We start from the raw sequence: 18868 nt of genomic DNA, 5'->3' as shown, positions 1-18868 counted from the left end.
AGTGGAGATAAACCCAACAGTTCGGTATCACAAGAAAAACCGAGCCCAAGGCTGGTGCCAGCCCACCTGTAGATTTTCCTCTCCGATACAATTGATCCAACCTCAGTTGTACCTCATATACAGCGAAAAGCATGCAACGGTAGGATTACACGGCGCTAAAAATTGCGACTCCAATAGGTACAAAAAATGTGATCGTGTTGGTTCTTGGTTCACGGTTCAAGCATGCGAATGTGTACATTACGTGTACATCGCAGAACAGATACATGCTTCTTTCTTGTCAGTTAACCACCATTTCCAACGCTCAAAAACGTGACCCCAGTTGAACACTCACCGCATGCCGAAAGCGTGCCGCAGCCATAAAATAAGATAAACAGCCCATTTATAAGATTCTTCCTTCGTTGTGGAAATACAGAAGCAAGTCATAAGCAAGTTGGTCCAGTTTTCTGACGAGCTTTTTGACTTCATCCAGTTCCAACAGCTCTTTGCGACTGGCAAAAACCTGAATAACAGCATTTCGCATATCCCGATCAGTATCAATAGTGGAACTGTATGCTTCGATAGCCGCATCAAGAAAATCTTTTGTGTTCCAGGCCTCTCCTGCAGATGATTTAAATTTGACAACGGCTAGGGCTTTGAGACCGTCGATGGCATAGTTGTCCGCAATAGCGTACACTTTGGCGTGTAGAAGAAGATCAATGGCGCTTGCGTTCTGCTTACTCTCCGCGAGTTGCATGCCAGGGTCATGGGCCGGTTTATAGTCGAGGAGGTAGAGATACTGTATCATCATGTCAACCACAAGGGGTTCGTTGTCGTGCAGCGTTATTACGCCCTCAAAACCCTCCTATACGTATTTTTAGCTAAAAACGCTATTTGTGGAGAAGGATACTCCTTGCCTTAATATGACGGCATTTTGCGGCTAAAAACTTGGACCGTGGACAGACGATGGCACGGTGGACCGGGTAATTCCTGGTGGCAGAGGCTATAGTAATATCTGAGTAGTCTCCTGTGAGATATATCCTATTGCATTGTTAGCGAAAGTATACCAAGGATGCAAATTATGACCTGCATTACCTCTCAAGAGATTCTAAAAGCTCTCTTTTTGGTCGCACGCCCATTGTTGCTTGGGCTTGTGTAGGAACTGAGGCAGGTGCAGTGACGGGCGCTGGTTCTACTAGCTCTGACGGACGAAGCTCTGGGAACGCAGCCTGGGCGAAGATGGAAGATTCAAATACTCTGTCTTCCTGGAGCGATCGCAGTACGGCGTTCAAGCGCTTGGTGGAAAGGCCAGCCACCGAAAGATGATTCTCGTTGATAAGAGATTTTACGGCCTTCTTCGTTCGGATTTCTGCGTTTTCTGGGCTTGAAAAGACAGCCTGACAAGCCTCGTTGCGGTAAACCGCTAATTTTTCGGATCTGGAAGGCTGAGGTTCTGGTTCTTTTCTTGGCATCATGTCGGACCCGGTAGAGATAATTTGCCGCTGCTTGCCTTCCAACGGGGACAAAGCTATACGATGGATCGCAGCTTCCATTGAATCCGGTATATGTTACCTTGAGCGCCATATAGGGCGTGGTGTTTTATTTCGATAGGCTTGAGGGCGAAGTGGAGTAACCTGAAAGCATTAGAGTTTACATCGAAATTGAACCATTACAACAATCGGCGTATTTTGGCGACATGTTTCTTCTTTTAGGCCTTGTCTCGTATATCGGCACCGGGTGCGCGAGACGAGGAGGGCCCACGCAAAACTGAAATAGGAGACTTTGAAGCCATAACAAGGGACTAGGAGCCATCCCGTATCTTGTGCTGCTCAAGGGTAAAAATTGATGGTAGAAACTTTCGGGTCTGCTCAATAGATCTGTGATCAACTCCCAGCAATTTCGCCATCCTCAACCAAATCTTCACAGACCCAACAGTTGGGGTGCTGCTATTTAGAAAGCATAATTTTGCATCCAAGCCCAGCCCAGTTCATTTAGATCAGCAGAAAGACAAGCTTGGCTAGAGATATAACTTTCGATCCAAAGTGAATCGCTTTTGATGCATAGCAAGAATACCTTACAATATTTCCAACCAGAGGTATGTGGGAGACATCGCGAACGCAATCCGCCGGCGCCGATTGCGCCGAAAAATAGAATTTCAGCAACAGTCCACAGCGTTTGTGCAATATCTATGTCATGACATCCCGAAAACTTTACAAGTCTAAAGCAGTCCGACAATGCTGACCGGATGGCTAGAGTATAATCTGCCTCCTATGAGACTAGGCATGACATTTAACTTTGTCAGTTGAGGTTCGAAATACAAATTTTCACATGAGAAGCAAACTGCCCCAACGCTATGTTCTAACAGGTATATAAGCACACATCATGCACGAACGATTATGAAAATAGCTCCCGTGCTGGTCGCCAACACTATTTATCCTTAATATCAATCCTGAAACTCGTTCTCTGTCCCACCAGCTCCGAAATGGGTGACGCTCGGGAGGCCTGCCCTTCCCAGCTGATCAATCTAGGGTCAACTCTGGAAGGTCTTCAGGGCAACCAGCAACGCCTCCTGCTCGATACAGTTAGTCAGGTGCGAAAATGTGGTTTGGGCGGTATCCTCTCTCTCCCACAGATTGTCGTGTGTGGAGATCAGTCCGCTGGAAAGAGCTCCGTTCTAGAAGCTTTGACCGAGATTCCCTTCCCTAGAAGTGACAATCTTTGCACAAGATTTGCTACCGAGATAAGCCTCCGCCGTGAGGCCCAAGAAAAAATCACCGTCAAGATTGTACCTTCCTGCACGCGTAGCAAGCAAGAACAGGTTTCTATCAAGGCATTTTCCGAATCTATCACTAGCCTCAGCGATTTGCCAAGAATTATGGATGCTGCAATGAAGATTATGGGCATCAGTTTGTCCAACAATACACCATCTGTCAGCGCTTTTGCCTCGGACACGCTTAGTATTGAGATCGATGGCCCGAATCGTCCACAACTTACCCTGGTCGACATTCCGGGCCTTATTCAGGCTTCCACAAAGGGTGTTTCTGAGAACGACGTGGCGACAGTCAAGGAAATTACGGACCGCTATATTTCCCAGCATCGAACCATTTGCCTTGCGGTTATTTCAGCTACCAACGACGCAGCCAATCAGGGAATTCTTCAGCAAGTCCGCAAGTTTGACCCGAAAGGAGAGCGAACACTGGGTGTTATTACAAAGCCCGACAAGTTAGAGGCGGGTTCTGGCTCTGAAGCTAAGTTCATTGAGCTTGCACGTAATCAAGATGTCTTCTTTGAGCTTGGCTGGCATGTCGTCAAAAACCGAATGTTTAGCGAGCAAGACTTCTCGTTTGAGGAGCGGAATACTTCGGAAATGAACTTTTTCTGTACCTCGAATTTCAGGAGTCTGCCCAAAGAAATGCTTGGCATCGACACCCTGCGTGTTCGGCTTAGCCATCTCCTCTTCAATCACGTGAAGAACGAGCTACCACGGCTAATGAGTGATTTGGAAGTGGCTTTAGAATCATCCAAGCGTGATATGGAGCCTCTCGGAAACTCCAGATCCACGGCTGCGGAGTGTCGACAATACCTAGCGCAATTGAGCATGGATTGTCATGAGATCTGTAAGGCTGCTTCCAACGGTCACTACGAACACGAGTACTTCAAGGTCAAAGATGGCGGGGACTTCACTTTCACCAAGAAGAGCACCATTTCTCGGCTTCGCGCAGCCGTCCAACACTGGAACAATAAGTTTTCAGAAGATATCCGGACTGAGGGGCACAAATACCGTATTTCTAGAGTCGATCCTGGGGAACTGGATCCCATCGACATAACCGAAGAGGGTTTTGGCAAATCCAACAAGGGCCCAAAGAGAATGTCAAAAGCCGAAGCTTACAGCTGGGTTAAGGGAGTAGTTCTACGCTCACGGGGAACGGAGCTATTTGGCAGCTTCAACCCTCACGTCGTCGCAGAGCTTTTTTGGGAACAATCACAGCCGTGGGCTGAGCTGGCCAATGCTCACGTCGATCTGATCTGTGATATTTGTGAGAGTTTTCTCACACATCTTCTCGAGACGAAAGGCGCGAAGGATGTTACGCCTCGCATCTGGTTAGTTCTGCGCTACCGAGTGTTTCTGATTGTCTTGTTGCTAATAGCAGAGAAAAAGGTCCATTATCAAGAACCGCCTTCAGCAGCGCAGAGCAGCAGCGCACGACGAGCTGAGAAAGCTCCTCGAAGACCTCAAGGGGTTTCCTATCAATTACAATCACTACTATACTGATAATCTCCACAAAAGCCGCCAAGAGAAGCTCAAATCCCACCTCAAAGCCGGCAAACCTGGTTATTTCGAGCACCATGCAAGTATGAATTGCAGTCGAGGATTACACTATGAAAAGTTTGATGTAGCCACGGTAGTTGGGATGGTATCCACAATTTGCACCAAAGCCAATGCCGATATGGAAGATTTCAGCTGTGAAGAGGCAATAGAATGTTTGTTGGCAATTTACAAGGTAAACACTCCATCTCATCGAACAAGTCACAGAAGTTATTCTAATTTATCTTCTTTACAACCAGGTCCAACAGAAAGTTTTTGTTGCAAATGTTACCACACAGGTGATCGAACGCCAAATTCTTCGCGGCCTCGACCATGTTTTCTCTCCCCCAGTCGTTGCGGGAATGAGTGACGCCGAGGTCATATCTGTCGCTCTCGAGGGCGCTACAGTACAAAATCAGCGAAGGTTTCTATTGGACCGTATTTCCAAGCTTGAAGAGGGCCGCGATATCTTTCGCACCACGGTGGGAACAGTCATAGTCTCGTAGGCAGTTATGAGGATCCTATCAACCACGTTATCGACCTTTTAAGTGTTAGCAAGGACGTGGAAGACCAGGGTTTGTGAGCCAACTTCATCTTAGTTTCTGGCTACCTAATCCTTGCGCATTTCGGGTGCCACTTCTGCCAAACTGGTATAGCAACGACTCCAAACGCCCAAATATCCCAGGTCGTTCACGCGATTGTATGTGGAAAGATTCGGGTGGGAGATACCTAGGCGTCCCACAGGCCAGCGCGTTCTCCAAAGTACCCAAACGGCTTCCCAGTTGCTCTTTCTATTGTACCGAGGCGCATTTCAGCCACACACTTCCAGTGAAAATGGAGTTTCTGATGCGAGGTCTTGCAGCTTTTGTCCTGAGATTATCGGTCCCAGTCGCTGAAGAGGCCGGCTGGAAAAAAGTCCCTCAAACAAAACTGTAATATCTCTGCTTATGGCCTGCAGACGGAGACAAAAAGACGTCCATGATCCAGCGTCGACGCACATATCCTCTAATTTCAACTGCTCTAGTAACTGATGATGCATGATGAAATCCAAAAGGTCATCTTCTGAAATGCAAAAGCTATTTAGCTTCAGCCACTTCAGCGCACCCCAACGCAAGTGTGACATCCGTATGCTTTTAATCCAGTGGTGAGATGACTGGATAGAGAGACGCTCGAGATTTGGAAAATGTGTCAGAAATTTCAGGGCGAATTTGTCTGATAGTTGAAGGGCATTGATGGAAAGGTGTGTAATGCATGTGAGATCTTTTTCGATTTGGATGTGACGAGTATCCAGGACGCCAGTAATTATGAGCTTCTTGGCTTTGGACGAGTCTTCTATTGCGCGGAGAACTGTTGTAAAGCTGTTTCCAACGGTATATAACGGAAAAAGGGCTTTCGCATGTGTTTGCGGATACCTCTTGATATATTCGTGCGACAGTTCGATGGATTGCAATGACGGTAAATAAAAAAGAAGGTTCCGCAAATATAATTCTGGGTTCAAACAGCGACCCTTCCATACTCCATTGTATAAAACAAGCTCTTTTGTTTGACTTAGCGAACCATATGGGGAATGCGCAATGCTTCGAATCGATTTGGGGCAGAAGTTGCTGATAAAGACTTTTTGGGTCATATGTGGAAACCCTACGTAAGCGAGCTGACTGTGGACGAACCGACAATTTTTTATGTCTCGAACAGGCAGAAACACCAAAATTGCACTCAGAAGTTCCGGCGGTAGAAAAAGAAACATCATTAAGTCGGGTTTAACTTGAGGATTTAGATATTGGCAATGAAGATTAAACCTATATGTTTATATTGGATCGCGTTTCCCGAAGCCCCTAACCCGGTTCCGGCACTTTATACGGTACCTATTTTCAGAAACCAGGTTTTAGGATTACCTGCAGCTACCTGGGACTTCAAATCAGCCCATGACCGATTGCCTAGTTTCCTTATGGAGCCGTTGCATTTCCTGTCTAACTTCAACCGCAGTAGCGAATCGAACGCAATGAATTCATTCTCGTTCTCAATGATCCTCAACCTCCCCAGCTCGCCAGCATGTCTCAGGGATGACGAGGTTTCTTTCTTCACTGCAGAAATTTTTACCTTTTCAGCTCCACTATTGGTACCGCCACATCATTGGCCTCACGAAAAAGTACAGCTGCGATTGTTCAAGCGTTCGATACGGATTTAGAGTGGTTGGCCCACTAGCTAGCGTGAGTTTGAATGAATGCACCCAATATAATTTGGACCAAATCTATTTTCCGCTCTCAGTACAGACATTCAATCTTTAGAATTTCGAGACGGCCTAGGTAAGTAAGTCTACTTGACAAGATCTAGATATGGCTGCACGATAGTAGCAAAAATTTACTGTTGGCTCTAATCACCATCTGCAAAAGTATTTCGAAGTAGCTGCAAGTGCCCCTTGCTGTTTGGCTGCAGATCCACTACAACAGTGTGGGCGGGTCAGCAAACTACTTAGCTCGACTTGTAGAGGAACGTTTTTTATTGACCTAGGCTGTAGCAGTTACAAGCATTGATCCAGGTAGTTTCCGCGGCGCAAGCGGTCGGTAAAATGCTACCCCGAAGCCCCTCTACTCTTCCGTCAATAGCCTAATTCGCTCCGCCAGGACTCCGGTCTGTAACCAAGTTGAGTGGGGAAATCCAAGCAGGTAAGAGGTCCTCATCAGGATTGTGTGATGACATTGTGCACGCAGAAAAAGCCAAAAGCCAAGCAACCAATGTGTTTAGTTCCAAACTGAAGGTTTCAAGAAAAAAGCAGCTGAGTTAGCATATCTAACCCTTTAAACTGTTGGCAGTCTTTGGAGTCCTGACGACCGGCTGAGCCAGGATCCAGTTTCTAGGAGATATCCTAGAACCAGAATTAGGAGCAGTTATGGGAAGGACTGGTTTGCACAGAGTAAGCACTGGGAATTAAGAGGTTTTATGGCGTGGTCTGCAAGATCTGAATAAGCATTAAGATTCGGCGGTGCTGTAGCGCCAACATTGATGAGCAATCAGCAAGCCCTAATAAAGGCTTTGGCCTGTCGCCTTTGTACCCAGCGGCACAGTACGCCAGCAATGTGTTAGCCGTGGGCGCTATTGGCAGCCTCTCGTCTCTCTTAAAAGCTCGCGTGACTCTGGAAGAGCAATCACACTGAATGCTTAAACCTTATTGGTATCATGTCGCGAAGAAAAATAATTGCGATCACAAATCATTAAGCAACGGAATGTAGGTCAGTTATTTTCTTCTAGACTTGTGGGAGCTGTAACGGAATTGCACCTAGTTTTTACGCCTATGGGACAATAAATAACACACGGCATCACTTGCTTTGCCTGTTTTTTCCATGCTCTCCGTTAAAATACTTAACCACCATTGTGTTGAACTGGCTCAAGCCGCTCCCCACAGCTTTGATCATCTCCTTGACTTCTTTTAGAACACTAAAGCTCTCCCCAGATTGGACTTCCAGTTTTTCAAGCATAGCAAGAATCTGTGTATTGGTATCATCAATCTTTGCAAGCTTATCCGCCAGTTGCTGATCTCTCTGTTTTGCTGCATCTTCGGATTTCTCGAGTCGGGATATTGTAGTAATTCCAAGACTTTTATTTATTCGTCAGTCCTATCCTTTTATAGGGGCTTAGGCTCGCTACAAACCTTCTCAAATCCTCTTTCTCGCAGTTGTTAAGCTCGGTGATAAAGGCTCCGTAGTTGAAGTCCACGTTTGACCCTGGAAGGGCGCCGGAATGGCTCCTTGAGTCTTGTATCCCTTCCACGTTGTCGAGAAAGTTGGAATCAAGGCAGGCGTTTGCATGCCAGCTTGGGTCTAGCATGAAGCCATAACTGTCGTCCATGGCGCCTGGTTGCAGGGCTTCAATGAGTACAGGAGACCGCAAGCCGGGATCCGGGGTCCAGCGTCGTTACAAAAAGGCAAAATACCGCCGTTTCATCTGAAAAAAAGTTCAAGAAAAACAAACTCCTGAACTTGTTGTACACACAGAACTTAAAATGCTGCTTCCGATTCTTTTGACTGTTTTTGTTTCTTTGAGCAGCGCGTTCGGAGGCCCTTTTAACTTCTGTATCTCAGACCCTCCTTTGCAGCTCGTTGCTGGCAAATCTATAATACAAACCATGTACATGCACCAAGTTCCCTTGTTCTTCGCCACTAGTTCAGCAATGCTAACCACGTTTACAGCAACCACACCCCGGCCAGGAAAGACTGCCGCGCGGCAATTTACTTTGCAAACCCTGCCTTTCCACCAATCACATATTTTTACGGCTCAGGATCCTGTCACTTTGGGTCGGAAAACGCCAGTTTCCAGGTGCCCGTTGGGGTGCCGAATGGTGATGCATATGTGACCTGGTCAGACCCTTTCCTCCCTTGCCTGCTTTCTAGCTTGCGTTGCACTAATAATGGAGCCGTGTAGGACGTGCGGGGTGGCGGCACATACTTGTGTGCGCGCTATTGTTTCGGAGGGACGTGGTAGCCCCCGAGCTCCCCCATTGCTAGATGGAACCATTTCTTGTCAAAGTTGGCCACGGAATGGCAACACAGCATTGCTAGTCTCTCTCTCTGTGGAAGGTGGTTCGACCACAAATATAGACACAAACACGATGTCACATAGAAGTACAACGTCAAGTACAAGCACAACCGTAACCACAACCACAGATACGTTATCAGATGGCACACTGTCCTCCTCAGTGCTTTTAAACGAGGGTCAATCCATCCCACCCTCCACCCTGGCCAGTTCTGTGAGCCGCAGTGCTGATGGCAATGGTTTTGTTCAGGTTAGCACCGCTTCTCGTCTTGCAGCCCCTGATGTCGCGCGAGGTTTAGTCACAGTAACTAGGACCTTTACAACGTTATTTACAACTATTATATTATCTGAATCGCGTTGAGTAGGGATGGGTGTTTCTCTAGCTCTTTGGCTACTTATTTAATTTCGAAGAGATTGTGCGACATTTGCTTGTTCTTGACAATGAGAGAGGATTTTCATATAATTTACGTATGTAGTCCGAAAACAGCCTGCATGTAGATCACATGTCTTTTTGTACCTGTTGGACCTGCAAAATTTAGCACCAATGTAATCCTCTTCTTGTGGTGTGTGGAGCACCAAGAAAGCTTGACCAATTATACTGCAGAGAAAAACTTACCAGTTCCAACCTCTTATGCAAACACTTTATTGTGATACCAAACTGTCGGGTTTATCCCCGCTTTTTCAGCACACCGATGGAAAGCCATCACCTCTGTCACCCAGACCACCTCGTAGGCCGAGTTTGCAGAAGGATCTGGATCCTGGATCCTGGATTCCGGACAACTTGCCCCGAGATCCTCGCCAAGGACCTCCAAGAAAGCCTGCGCGCGAGCTGGTCATGGATTGACAAACATCAACATAGTAAATGAGTCCTAGTCTGATACGGAATCAAATCACGCAATCTATGTCCACCCACCGCGAAAATCTGCCCATGTTAACATTCCATCCCTTCCAGCTTCCCCATTGTCGTCCCGATATCGGTTTGTATCACCCAGATGGAAACCTTCAGCAGTATACGTTAACCCATCTTCGAGTGCCTTGTAAACGTATTGAAGGATCAAGAACAGTGTTCAGCAAGCCTCCTGTGTAGCATTTTAATCTCTCATCCCACATCCCAATGAAATTTTGTTCAAGTTGCAGGCTGAGAATGGCATTGAGAGCTTTGACATTTTTGTCATTATCCCAATCTGGAGGCGACCAGAGGTTTGTTCTTGACATGTGCCTTTCGACGCGCTGGTCCCGAGTTGGGTTTCCAGCGTTGGGCGTGGCAGGCGCAGTAAAATGGGCTAAATTGATCCTTAATCTTATTCTTTGGCTTCGCAAAGGACGGTCTGAGTAGCACCAGAAGACTGAGTCGTTCGGAGTTAACAAACCTAGGTTGGCAGCGTTGTGGTCTGAGGCGTGTGTTACATTGCTAGGTTCTCCGTATCCAGCAGTTGTCAGTGGGCCTGTAGAGGACAAGGCTGATTTGTCGCCATCGCCAGGAAACTGAAGCCTTTTTCTGTAATATGTCATCTTGTTGGCACTGGGCCCTTCCCCCGACTCAATACGTCCCTGGACGATATTCATAACCCCAGTGCGCTCATCCTGAGCAATGAAAGTCCGTTGAATATTGGCAGGGCCCTCAGAATGAAACTCCTGCCAATCCTCCGTGGTTTTAGACTGATCGATGCGAAATCGGACGCAAATATAGGAGTTATGGAGAGAGTGTCTCTGAATCCCCAGGGCGTAAAAGTAGCCGTGAATGATCTCGAAGCAGATGTTGGCGCCAATATCGGACCCAATTCTGTCAGGAAGATGTGTCAAATCGTTTTGCCAAGTACCATTCAGGAGATTACAGCCCCGAAGTACCCAGCGTTGACTTCCGTCCCTTGCGATGGCACTATGAGTACCATAATAAAGGTATTTATCGTCATTTCGTACGAAGATTTTCCGCGAGGATGCAAGTGTATGACTGAACAAGCGGCCGTGGGAACGGCTGATGACTAGAAGCCGGGGGAATGATCGATTTCCGGGGTTGAGATAACAAGAAACGAAGCCATCCGCGTAGTTCAAGATGCGCAGTTTAAAGTGTTCATCCTTGATGGTCCCAGAAAGGTGGTCTTCTACTTCCAGGAGCTTTCCAATGCTAATGGTGTCTTCAAGTGCCGAGTTTTGCAGATCACGTATTTTTAGTAACCCGTTGCTGAGGTAGCAAAGAACTCCATTTGAATAAAGGAAGGATTCTGCTTCGGCAACGACCGCGGCCAGGTACGAAGATGCAGACAAAATCGCGGTTCGACGCTTCACAATTAGCCGTAATGCTTTAGCATAATTTTTGCTTTTATGAGCCGCCTTGGTCTCTGGTGCAAACGGGGCGGTCGACTTCCATGTAAATACTGTCAGTGTCAGACTCCGGAACGACCCGAATTCCTCGACTCCCTTGGTGAAGGAAGTATATCAGACATCAACGAAATGTGTGCTTGGGATACTCGTGTTGGCTTAAGGCTGCAGCTTACTTCTAAAACCATTGCGCATATATATGGTCGTCCCAAATGAGCCGTTGCAGGGTTCGACACGATAGAGAAAAGTTGAATAAGTCCTGCGCGTCAAGTTCCTGAGCAATTTGAGACACGAGCTCCCATACTAGATCGTGAATGGGTATCGTGGAAGAACTGAGAAAGGCGCCAAGGCAATAGGATGCAAAATCCAAGCTAGTGGGCTTCTAGCTTTGGAGACTAGGGCGCTTTTGTCTCGTACCCACGTTGAACGTTCAATGATTTTAGAGTGTGTATGGGGGAGACGACGTTGTACTCAAATGTTGGCCTTGCGTCAGATACCTTTTTGTTAGTTTTGCGAATCGTCAGCTAATGTAACCCTACGTGATCACATCTTGGTCTGTTGGGTTGACTCAATATGCAATGTATCTTTTTGTGATGCCAGATCAGAATTGTCTAAGCGTCTCTCTGCACACAAGGGACCTGTTACCCAAAACAGAAATCATAAAGCAAATCATCAACCACCTAAATATAGAAAGTTTTGAATATGCTGGCCTTGATGCTCGCATATTATCTGTGAGCCGGGTACCTTTACGCGGAGAACAAACCTTAGTTGAGAAGTTGCTATATTTAGTTTTGGGTGCGGTGAGCACTCGCAATATCGCGCATCCCACGGCCATGTTTTTCTCATATTGTAATGTGGTGAATTCTTTTACTATTTTAGAAGTTTTGATTGATTCCATGCGAAAGATGCGCTACGCGCGATATTTTTAGCATCACAAGCCTACACATCGCGATATTTCCAAATCCTCCTTCTTGGAACGGGACCTACCTGATCAGGTTTGCCGCTTCCCTCGTTTTTTCTTGTTTTATCTGTTGAGTCCTGAGGCCGGGGCATTGAAAATGTCTTTTGGGAATTTAAAACGAAATACGATGTCAACCGCCCTGTATTTAAAGTCGAATACATACCCAAACGTTTTGGACAAATTTTTCCAGCCCCATCTTTCAGCCGTTTTGCGCATCTTCTCCCAACAATAATCAGTTTTAGAATGAGGATTGGCTGTCTTCAATTTGCGCCAGAGGTTGGCGATATTGATAACAATCTCAATCGCGCTGATTCGGTTTTAAACCGCGCGAATCGAAATGAACTCGAAAGCCTTGACCTGCTGGTGCTTCCCGAGATGGCTTTTACTGGTGCGAAAGTCCATCCATACGCGCGGGGAAATTTTGGACTAGCGAGCTAACAAAAACTCACCCCAGGTTATAATTTCGAATCACTAGAGGAGATCCAGCCTTACCTTGAGCCGAAAGGCGCAGGGATATCGGCACTCTGGGCCAGGACTACCGCACTCAAGTACGACTGCAAGGTTGCTCTGGGTTACCCGGAGTCCAGCACAGACTGGAGTGGCCCAGTACGACATTTTAATTCACTGCTGCTCGTCAATGAGGATGGTGAGACCTTGGCAAACTACAGAAAGCAGCATCTTTACTACACGGACGAGACATGGTGTAAGGAGGGGACTGGCGGCTTTTTCCAGGGCGAGGTGGATGGCATCGGGCAAACAGCCATGGGGATCTGTAAGTAGGCAGTTCTGCTCGCATGAATTTCACCGCTAATCGCACTTACTAACCAATCATTATTCTGTAGGCATGGACATCAAGTAAGACCTCCATCTTCCTTAACCAAATTTAACCAGTAAAACTTGGGGGGCTTCGTTGACAAAGTGATAATAGTCCCTACAAGTTCGAAAGACCTTGGCACCGGTTCGAGTTTGCATTCCACATCCTTGAATCGCACGCCAATGTCGTCATTATCTCCATGGCATGGAGCACGCTTGAGGACCGCGCCGCCTTTTGCAGCAAGCCCTATGAGCCTGACATGGAAACACTCGAATACTGAGCCAAACGCATGGAGCCTCTGATCCGTGCCGAGAGAGATGCCGAAATTATTCTCGTCTTTGCCAACCGCTGCGGTATCGAACGAGATGTATTGTACGCCGGTACTAGTGCCGTCATGGGCATCCAGAACGGCGAGGTCAACATTTATGGAGTCCTCGGCAGGGGCACCAAGCATCTCCTCGTTGTTGACACGGACAACGCCCCATTTGCGAAGCTGGTCCGTCGTCCAGGCAGGGATACGGCCGAGGGCGAGTGGGATGGCGTCACGCCCAACGCCGGCGTCGAGGCCCACGATTTGTCTTTGCCTGACTACGATGAGCTGGACAGACTTTTGGACCTGAATAGAGTCGCAGACCCCGTTAGCTCTCGGCCCTCAGCGCCCGTGCAGTTGTTACCGGTCAATTTCCCGCTGTCTGCATGTTTGCCCGAAAAGGCCAAAGAAGCTGTTATTGATGGAAGTGTGGAGCCTAGCAAACTGACGAAGCTGGATGGGAACCCAACCAAAGAGAAAACAACCAACTGCGTGATTGGCTTCAATGTTACGGGAGTGGTTCCAAACGGGCTAGTCGAGATACCACGCGCTGACAGTTCCACGTTAACACCCGCTCGGCCCCGACTTAGAATATTGACTGCGACGTCACCAGCGCCGGCCAACAACCCACACTCCTCGGACATTAGCGCCCGACCGATAATAGCACTGCCACACGATCTCGTCACACCACCACCGAGTGGCGAGTTTCCCGGCCAAGAGTACCTCACTGCAGGCCAAGCAGAACTTCTTGCGCTCAGTGACACGGCTTTGTACTCGCCAGAGGAGCCAGTTTTGCCATCCGCATGTCAGTCGCTGTTGGACTTCAAACCACTGCCGCTATGGCCACATCGATTATCCGAAGCAAAAAGTGCATTTGGGGTGTCGCCCGTGAGAACGGAACTGACGGTACCAACATCGCCAGCTCCAGCACTCGAAAAAGTGCCTCCAGTGGAGCAGTCGCCGGATGCCGAAAGCGTGCCGCAAATGGAGGTGCAGACGCCCGTGACAGCTATACTGGCACCACAGGCAGTATCGCACGGATACATACCGCTCCTGCTATTAATAAACGTCGGTTTTGAGGAGAAACACTAAGTTGGATGCGGATAATCAGATCCTGCCATCACATCGCAGCTTTGCCGGTAGGGCAGGGGATACTTGGAGATTTATCGATGGCATTTGCTTTCGTCCATCGTTTTCTGTGTTTTTCTGCAGGATTTCATGAGTGAATAGGTGGTCACCTTGAATTTTCATCAAATAAGAATGCTCTCTGAGCCACAAGTGTTACAACTGAACTCTCAGGGTGCAGCGTAAGCAATAAGTATGCACCTTGAAGCGGGCTCCTATGCTGTGACGGAGGCAGCATTATATTTCTTTGTGTTGCCCTACTTTGTTGATACAAGCAAAACGTTCAGTACAGGTCCGGTCAAAACCGCCAATGGTCAATTCATTGCACTTCCTTTCAACTTGCTCCAGTGGTGTACGGTAATGGTTTTGTCTTCAAGTTCGTATGTAGTCAGAAAACAACGTTGGCTGTGTGTGATGTGTGGAGCAGAGTAGAAGCTTAACCAATTGTATTGCAGGGGAAAGTCTAGGTGGGCTAGTTCCAACACGCTACATAATGTGATACCAAACCGTCGGGTTTATCTCCGCTTTTTCAGCACACCGATGGTGATTTCCCCGCTTGAGGCAATACTACTGTGATTAGGTCGTTTATCTTTGTTGCCCAGGCCCTGGGGACAGGCCGAATTGCCAGAGGGATCTTGATCCTGGATCCTGGCAACCAAGGGATTGCCAAATTTGGAGATATCAATAAATCCGCCAACATCTATCCAATTTGGGTTATCCGGATTTGCACCGACTTCAATTGCAAATCGTTGACGATATGGATCGACTTCCCCCGGAGCTTGTTATTAAAATTGCCACTTTTTTATCACTGGGTACCCTGCGGAACTTGCGTCTAACGTCCTCATGGCTAGCAAATATTACCCTCCCTGTATTTGCCCACACTATAGGGGTTCTTGCCACAGTTGATTGCGTAAAAGACTTGCAGGTTTTTTTAATCAACACTGCAATCGCCAACAATGTAAAAACGCTGAAAATATACCACGCAGTTTGGCCGAAATGCCAACGTAACCAATGGGCAACCCATCCACTTTTGGTTGGTGGAGAACGTAAAGGCGCACTCCGCTGGGACGACCCTGCCGTCGAAAACGCATATTGCACGTACAGTAGTGCTGGCACGTCACGGCCTACAGTGGAGGGCTTTAGAAATATTTTCACCGCACTCCCAGCACTTAATTGCATTACCATCGAGCATATTAAAAAATTGAAACGAGAAAGAAACACAAAATATACCCGTTTAGTGAAAAGTATTTGGTTGCAACCACATTTTGCAGACGCCGTAGATGCCACCGTGGAAATTGTCTTTAGGGCGTTGGCACAACGGGGCGGAACAACCATATTACAAGTAAACGGCAAATTTATTGGAAATATCCAGCATTGCGTTCCTTTGCCCGCTGTATTAATTTTGGTTATCGGTTTTTTAAATACGGAAAATCCTCAACATATCAGGGCTTTTTTGGAGCTTTTTCCTAAGCTGAAATCTTTGTCGTTAAGAATGACAGACGACCAAACCCAATTGCAACCTAAGGATGGGGTGTGTTTCCAATGTTAAAAATGGCGACTTTGCAAAATTGCCAGGTTTCGGGACATTTTTAACGGACCTTATCGTAAAAAGCGGATCCCGGCTCCAGGTATACACCTCCGCCGTTACGCTGGTCGTGGGCGTTTGACGGTTTATCGAAACTGCCTTCCCCAACACCAATTGGTGTGTTAGATAGAATTTTACATTTTCCTTCAGCCAGGACTGTGGTCGCTATTTATATATAATTGAACAAATGTTGGGATAAAAAATACTATTTAATATTCAATTGGGCGGTTCGTTTGAAAGTAGATCCGATTCAAATTATCTTTTATTTCTGGTATAACTTTTCCTCAGCCTATCATGAACTCATCACACCACGACATGATTTTGTTCGCCAGTTGGGTGAAATATCAGCATTATGTCCAAACCAGCAACCCTAACGCACCACGTATATTGTCCCCGCAGGAAATTGCCCTCGCAGGCGAACTAGCCAACAATTTTAACTTTACAAATGTTTTCCGTCAACGTCTCGAACTCGGACGTAGTTTTTACACTACGGTCAAGCAAAACTTGATGGCCATTCTTCAAATCTGGGATGCTGTCATTGACGAAAAAGCTGTGTTCGACAGCTCGGGTATTTGCAGCTCGAATCCAGATATCCAAAAAGCGTTTATTTTCTGTACAGACACGATTCCCAGCCGGATAAATATCGGATCTTTGGGACCACAGACGTTTATAGTCCCGCGGCTTAAGACATGCGCCGCAAGCTTGGAACCGTCCTACGCGCACGGCCATACTTTCGCAAATGCAACGGAGCTGCAGACGCAGGCTGTGCAGCCTAGCAATGAACTATACGCAGAGGCTCTCGCCTTGTCGGAGTTCGAAAACACCAATATTGGCGGATTTGAAAACAACGAAAAGGAAAAGGAACTCGACAGCGAGGACAGCGAGGAGGAGGAGGATTGGGAAGAGGAAAATGAATATACAGATGACGACGAATACGATAACGACGATGACGGGAGTGATGGTGATTACGAAGAGATAGACGAGAAAGGAGATATGTCCCGGGTATATGGCCAGTCCCAGAAATCTACCGAAGGCTGGGGGGACTCTTTTTCGGAACTGATCAAACTGGACATGAATTTGGTAAACAACACCCAGGAGCTCGACGGGGGAGCGGAACCGCTTCGGAAGATCCTAACCCCTGTCGCCTCTAGGAAGTCCGCGAAACGTGGGTTTGCAGGTATCGAAGGAGGTGAGAATGGGACACAAAGCAAGAAGTCAAGGAAGCAACAGAAGTAACAGGGAAAGTGAGGAGATCATTGGAGGAGGTATACGCTTGTTTCTTTTGCTATTTTGGTAGTTTTGGCTTTCTGATGCATTTTCAAGACACACTGTGCGCAATCATTGAAAAAAAACTATAGAGATTCATTTACCCATGTCAACCCAATTTTTGATTTGGCGTGCCTCGACGGTCCGTAAAATGGCATTATCACCCAACCGGGTGGACAGAATGCTGGCTGCAAAAATATTCGTCTCGCTCATCCGTTTGTGTATTATAAAAATGATGCCGATAGCGATAAGCAAGCTGCTATTTCATCCAGTTTTTTTAATGCAATAGTTATGCAAATTTAGCATGTCTTTTGTTTTCTGTCCTGCGCTCTATTCATCGTTTTCACACCCTGGATTTATCGCTTGTCCCAGGAATTTGTGCCCAGATATCAGGCAGAGCAAAGCAGAGCTAATCTGTGCATCGCTAAATGCACGGACCAAAATTAGTCGCCTTCCGGCAACTACTTTTTATCCGTGCGTCATTGCAACAAGATTTAAAGGAACGCCAGTAAAGAACCCTTATCACATCTCCGCTACACTGGCCCAAGCTGACATATCGTGGAAATGCAGTGGCGATAAATGGCAGATTTAGAAGAGCGAATACACGCAGCCCAGCAGCGCGAAGAATTTGAGGATCCTTAAGTCAAGTGCCAGTCAAGTCCCAGTCATCATTACCACTGTCTCAACAAAATGAAGGAACAACCAACTACAAGACGCGACCAATTAGCGGGTTTGTTTGGATACATAGACCGGTAATGCAGTACGTCGCAGAGGTGGAGGGGACCAGATGAGGGTAATCTGGCAAGTAACAGGGAAAGTTTGCATCAAAGGTTTGTGGGGCCTTTGTTAAAGATGCAGCTGCAGAGGGAGGTTATTGGTCACCCGCCAATGATATAGAGTGACGCGTCGGCAGACGTCTGTCTGTATTTCTTCTTACTTTTTATTGTAATTTGCTTTCCATAGGCATGCTTGGTAGGATAGCAAACTCTGAACCAAACATCTGTTGCGCGGCGTGCTCGCGAGCGTGACAAGATGTTACCCGCATTTATTTGCGAGTCACTTTGCAGTCCTGACACAAGTGGATAAGTCGAAGAAATGCGACGGTATGATTTAATTGATTTCCGTTCTCTTTGGTCGTCAATAGGGGCCCTTCTCTGTTTAACTTTAATATGAAACTTTGTACTTATGCATTTCTATCAACATTAAACATTCATGGCCTGCGTGTGGCATTCTCCCATTTATTGCAGTATTATCTCTAGTTTGATGGTGTATATTTTATTTGTCCAGCCCAACGTCTCCCATGCGCACATCATTTTTACCGGACGACACACACAGGCTGTATAACTTGCGACACCAGTGTGACAACCAACCAGAATTCCCAGAAGTTACGCATCACCATATGGCACCAGGATCACATGCATTCTACTGTCTCTGGCAGGAAGAGTGCGTTTTCGAAGGCATATATGAACTTCTGCCCAAACAAGACGTATTTCAGACTCGCCAATTCGGCCTGCTGCGACCTCGTTACCAAACGCCTATTCCTTCAAACCCATTTGACGTTCACGGCCAGCTCATTCACCAAAGCCTCGAGGATTCAGGCCTTGTCGAGGATAGCACACCACATCCAGCACTTGACTTCTACTTCTGCTAACTCTGAAGCTACCTTCCTGCCCCCCCCC

General features: G+C 47.1%; 10 protein-coding genes across 10 annotated transcripts; 5 read left to right on the top strand and 5 right to left on the bottom strand.

Annotated features, from left to right (window-relative positions):
• Positions 1-379: 379 nt before the first annotated feature.
• On the bottom strand, positions 380-1451 carry PgNI_01085 (uncharacterized protein; the record flags this gene model as incomplete). Its single annotated transcript, XM_031121161.1, has 3 exons — positions 380-841; positions 942-1017; positions 1072-1451. The coding sequence occupies 3 exons, from the start codon at positions 1449-1451 to the stop codon at positions 380-382; spliced, it is 918 nt and encodes a 305-aa protein (XP_030986153.1).
• A 1007-nt stretch (positions 1452-2458) lies between these two features.
• Positions 2459-4788, top strand: PgNI_01083 (uncharacterized protein; the record flags this gene model as incomplete). The annotated part of the gene is made up of 3 exons (XM_031121159.1): positions 2459-4077; positions 4136-4478; positions 4543-4788. 3 exons carry the CDS (start codon positions 2459-2461, stop codon positions 4786-4788), a joined length of 2208 nt encoding a protein of 735 aa, XP_030986151.1.
• PgNI_01084 (uncharacterized protein) lies at positions 4062-4325 on the bottom strand (the record flags this gene model as incomplete). The annotated part of the gene is made up of 1 exon (XM_031121160.1): positions 4062-4325. The coding sequence occupies one exon, from the start codon at positions 4323-4325 to the stop codon at positions 4062-4064; it is 264 nt and encodes an 87-aa protein (XP_030986152.1).
• A 305-nt stretch (positions 4789-5093) lies between the features above and the next one.
• Positions 5094-5909, bottom strand: PgNI_01082 (uncharacterized protein; the record flags this gene model as incomplete). Its single annotated transcript, XM_031121158.1, has 1 exon — positions 5094-5909. One exon carries the CDS (start codon positions 5907-5909, stop codon positions 5094-5096), a length of 816 nt encoding a protein of 271 aa, XP_030986150.1.
• On the top strand, positions 5857-7434 carry PgNI_01081 (uncharacterized protein; the record flags this gene model as incomplete). Its single annotated transcript, XM_031121157.1, has 3 exons — positions 5857-5924; positions 7093-7193; positions 7310-7434. The coding sequence occupies 3 exons, from the start codon at positions 5857-5859 to the stop codon at positions 7432-7434; spliced, it is 294 nt and encodes a 97-aa protein (XP_030986149.1).
• A 110-nt stretch (positions 7435-7544) lies between these two features.
• On the bottom strand, positions 7545-8281 carry PgNI_01080 (uncharacterized protein). The gene is made up of 2 exons (XM_031121156.1): positions 7929-8281; positions 7545-7873 (listed from the first exon to the last, which is right to left on the bottom strand). The coding sequence occupies exons 1-2, from the start codon at positions 8123-8125 to the stop codon at positions 7597-7599; spliced, it is 474 nt and encodes a 157-aa protein (XP_030986148.1). The 5' UTR covers positions 8126-8281; the 3' UTR covers positions 7545-7596.
• Positions 8282-8978: 697 nt separating this feature from the next.
• Positions 8979-11431, bottom strand: PgNI_01079 (uncharacterized protein; the record flags this gene model as incomplete). Its single annotated transcript, XM_031121155.1, has 5 exons — positions 8979-9087; positions 9327-9407; positions 9449-9627; positions 9824-11223; positions 11305-11431. Coding segments are annotated over 5 exons (1896 nt in total), but the record flags the coding sequence as incomplete, so codon positions are not given.
• A 901-nt stretch (positions 11432-12332) lies between these two features.
• Positions 12333-13183, top strand: PgNI_01078 (uncharacterized protein; the record flags this gene model as incomplete). The annotated part of the gene is made up of 4 exons (XM_031121154.1): positions 12333-12477; positions 12544-12861; positions 12932-12944; positions 13018-13183. 4 exons carry the CDS (start codon positions 12333-12335, stop codon positions 13181-13183), a joined length of 642 nt encoding a protein of 213 aa, XP_030987614.1.
• Positions 13184-13192: 9 nt separating this feature from the next.
• PgNI_01077 (uncharacterized protein) lies at positions 13193-14305 on the top strand (the record flags this gene model as incomplete). The annotated part of the gene is made up of 1 exon (XM_031121153.1): positions 13193-14305. One exon carries the CDS (start codon positions 13193-13195, stop codon positions 14303-14305), a length of 1113 nt encoding a protein of 370 aa, XP_030987611.1.
• A 1912-nt stretch (positions 14306-16217) lies between these two features.
• Positions 16218-17159, top strand: PgNI_01076 (uncharacterized protein; the record flags this gene model as incomplete). The annotated part of the gene is made up of 1 exon (XM_031121152.1): positions 16218-17159. The coding sequence occupies one exon, from the start codon at positions 16218-16220 to the stop codon at positions 17157-17159; it is 942 nt and encodes a 313-aa protein (XP_030987612.1).
• Between the last annotated feature and the right edge of the window lie 1709 nt (positions 17160-18868).

Source organism: Pyricularia grisea (assembly GCF_004355905.1).
Source record: "Pyricularia grisea strain NI907 chromosome Unknown Pyricularia_grisea_NI907_Scaffold_1, whole genome shotgun sequence".
In the NCBI taxonomy this organism is placed as follows: domain Eukaryota; kingdom Fungi; phylum Ascomycota; class Sordariomycetes; order Magnaporthales; family Pyriculariaceae; genus Pyricularia; species Pyricularia grisea.
Note: the sequence above shows the minus strand (reverse complement) of the source record. Positions and strands in the feature narration are given on the sequence as shown.

Bases quoted from the DNA above. Each gene is read 5' to 3' on its own strand.
- PgNI_01080 (XM_031121156.1), bottom strand. From the start codon at position 8,125: ATGGACGACAGTTATGGCTTCATGCTAGACCCAAGCTGGCATGCAAAC. The intron at 7,874-7,928 runs GTTTGTAGCGAG...AATAAATAAAAG, and splicing joins GAGAAAGAGGATTTGAGAAG to TCTTGGAATTACTACAATAT.